The 1,871-nt window shown below is 50.3% G+C and overlaps 1 protein-coding gene across 1 annotated transcript in view; it reads right to left on the bottom strand.

Annotated features, from left to right (window-relative positions):
• The window catches only part of MYO3A (myosin IIIA), a 176,002-nt gene continuing 174,131 nt past the window's right edge, over positions 1–1,871 (bottom strand). The window contains exon 33 of the mRNA XM_007445869.1: positions 1–118. Coding sequence (XP_007445931.1) covers positions 1–118 — 118 coding nt within the window. The remainder of the gene's footprint in view (positions 119–1,871) is intronic.

Here is a 1,871-nt window from a genome sequence, read left to right as displayed (position 1 = left end):
CTACACATGCTGAACGAGGCGCCGGCGCTGGGAGGTTTTGCGCAGGAGCCGCCTGTAGTCGTAGGGGCTGGCGGTGGGCCCATTCTCCTCCTCCTCGCGGTCCCCCGCCGCCCAGCACCTGCGAGCGAGACCCGGGGCCGAGCATCAGCGGCGCCACCGCGCGCCGCGCATCCCCGCCCACCCCGAGTCAGGCGGGTCCTCCTCCCACACCTCCCGCCAAACTGCGGGCGTTTAATAACCGCACGTTCAAGACAGCAGGGCAGTGACCAAACGGATCTGCGACATCGCCTCAGCAGATTTTCAAAACTCCTGAGCGAGGAGCAGAAGGGTTGGTGGAACCTGGTGGAACCCGGTTGTTTCAATGACAGCTAAGTAAAGCATCAGAAGGTGTAGTTCAGAAAGGTGAGTTTGGTTTGGCTTGAAATAAATTCACAACCAATAAACAAACACTTTAGTACGTTCTGGTCAAACAGGAAACTCAAGGTGCCTATACAGAGAACCATCATTTTGCAACTGCTCAGTTGTTTCCTTAAAACGCTGCCCCCAAATCTGACCCACCCCTCTGTTAGCCGCAAGGAGTGGGCCCTGTCAGCTTTTTTAAAGTTTCCACGTTCTCAGGGAGGCTGCTGGGTCACCTTCCTGAACCCACTGCTGGGAAGCCCTGCCAACGTTTACCTTTAGGGTCTGCAGCTTGCCTGGGGAAGTGGGGAGCTCCCTAAAATGCAGCTACAGTCATTCTTTCATTTATTCATGGAGCACCTACTAAGCATCAGCCGCCAGTGTAGGTGATGGGTGAACACAAGTCCCTGCTGTCCCAGCGTTCGTTTACAGTCTAGTGGGGGAGAGGACCATGGACAGCTCCAAAGAGAAGTAAAGCAGGTTCATGGGGAAAGGCTGATGGGTGTGTGTGTGTGTGTGTGTGTGTGTGTGTCTAAAGCAATTTCATAGAGGGTGATCAGGAAAGGCCTCTCTGATAAGGTGACATTTGACGAGAGGCCTGAAAGAACGGGAGGAGAGAGCCAAGCAGATCTCTTGGGGAAGGGCAGTCATTCCAGGATGATGCAAGACCCACATAAAGGTCCCAAGATGAGTGTGTGTATTGTGTTCATGGCACAACAAGGAGGCCACTGCGGCTTGAATGGAGCAAGCAAGGGGAAGAACAGTGAGGGACAAGAGCAGGAGGAATGAGGGGACAGTGTGACATACAACATAGAGCTTTGAGACCATGGCAAGAATTTGAATTTTACTTAGAGCAAGAGACAAACTGGAGGTTTCCGAGTTGAGTGATTCAGTGGAAGTAAGGAGGCCTGTTAAGAGACACTGCAATAGTCTAAGCAAGACTGACAGGCTTAGGCTTGTGGAGGTTAGAATTGGTCAAATTTTAGTTATCTTGGTAGGTCAATCTGGAAGAGTTTGCTGAATGGATGTGGGGTGTAAAAGAAAGGAATCAAGAATGTCTCCAAGGTTTTTACCTTAAACCACAGGAAAAGTGAAGTTGCCATTTAACGAGATGGGGAAGGCTACAGGAGAGCCCCTCATGGGGGAGGGGGCGATAAAGATTTTGGTTTCAGTTGTGCTAAGTTTGAGATACTTACTAGATATTCAAGAGAAGATATTCAAGAGAAGATACTGAATAGGCGGTTGGATATATAAGCCCTGACCTACGCTAGAGATTTCAGTTTGGGAATTTTAGGTAAATAGATGACATTTAAGGTCATGAGAGTATGTGTTGATGATGCAAACAAAGGACTGGGACTCTCCAGTGTTGAGAGGTCAGTGAAATGAGGAGGAATCAGCAGAGGAGAATGAGAAGCAGAGGGTGAGGTAGGAGGCAAACCAAGGGAAGGAGCTGCTGTCCTGGAGGCCAATGA

This window comes from Lipotes vexillifer, unplaced genomic scaffold (assembly GCF_000442215.2).
Source record: "Lipotes vexillifer unplaced genomic scaffold, Lipotes_vexillifer_v1.1 scaffold738, whole genome shotgun sequence".
NCBI lineage: Eukaryota > Metazoa > Chordata > Mammalia > Artiodactyla > Lipotidae > Lipotes > Lipotes vexillifer.
This window is presented reverse-complemented; position numbering and strand designations above follow the sequence as displayed.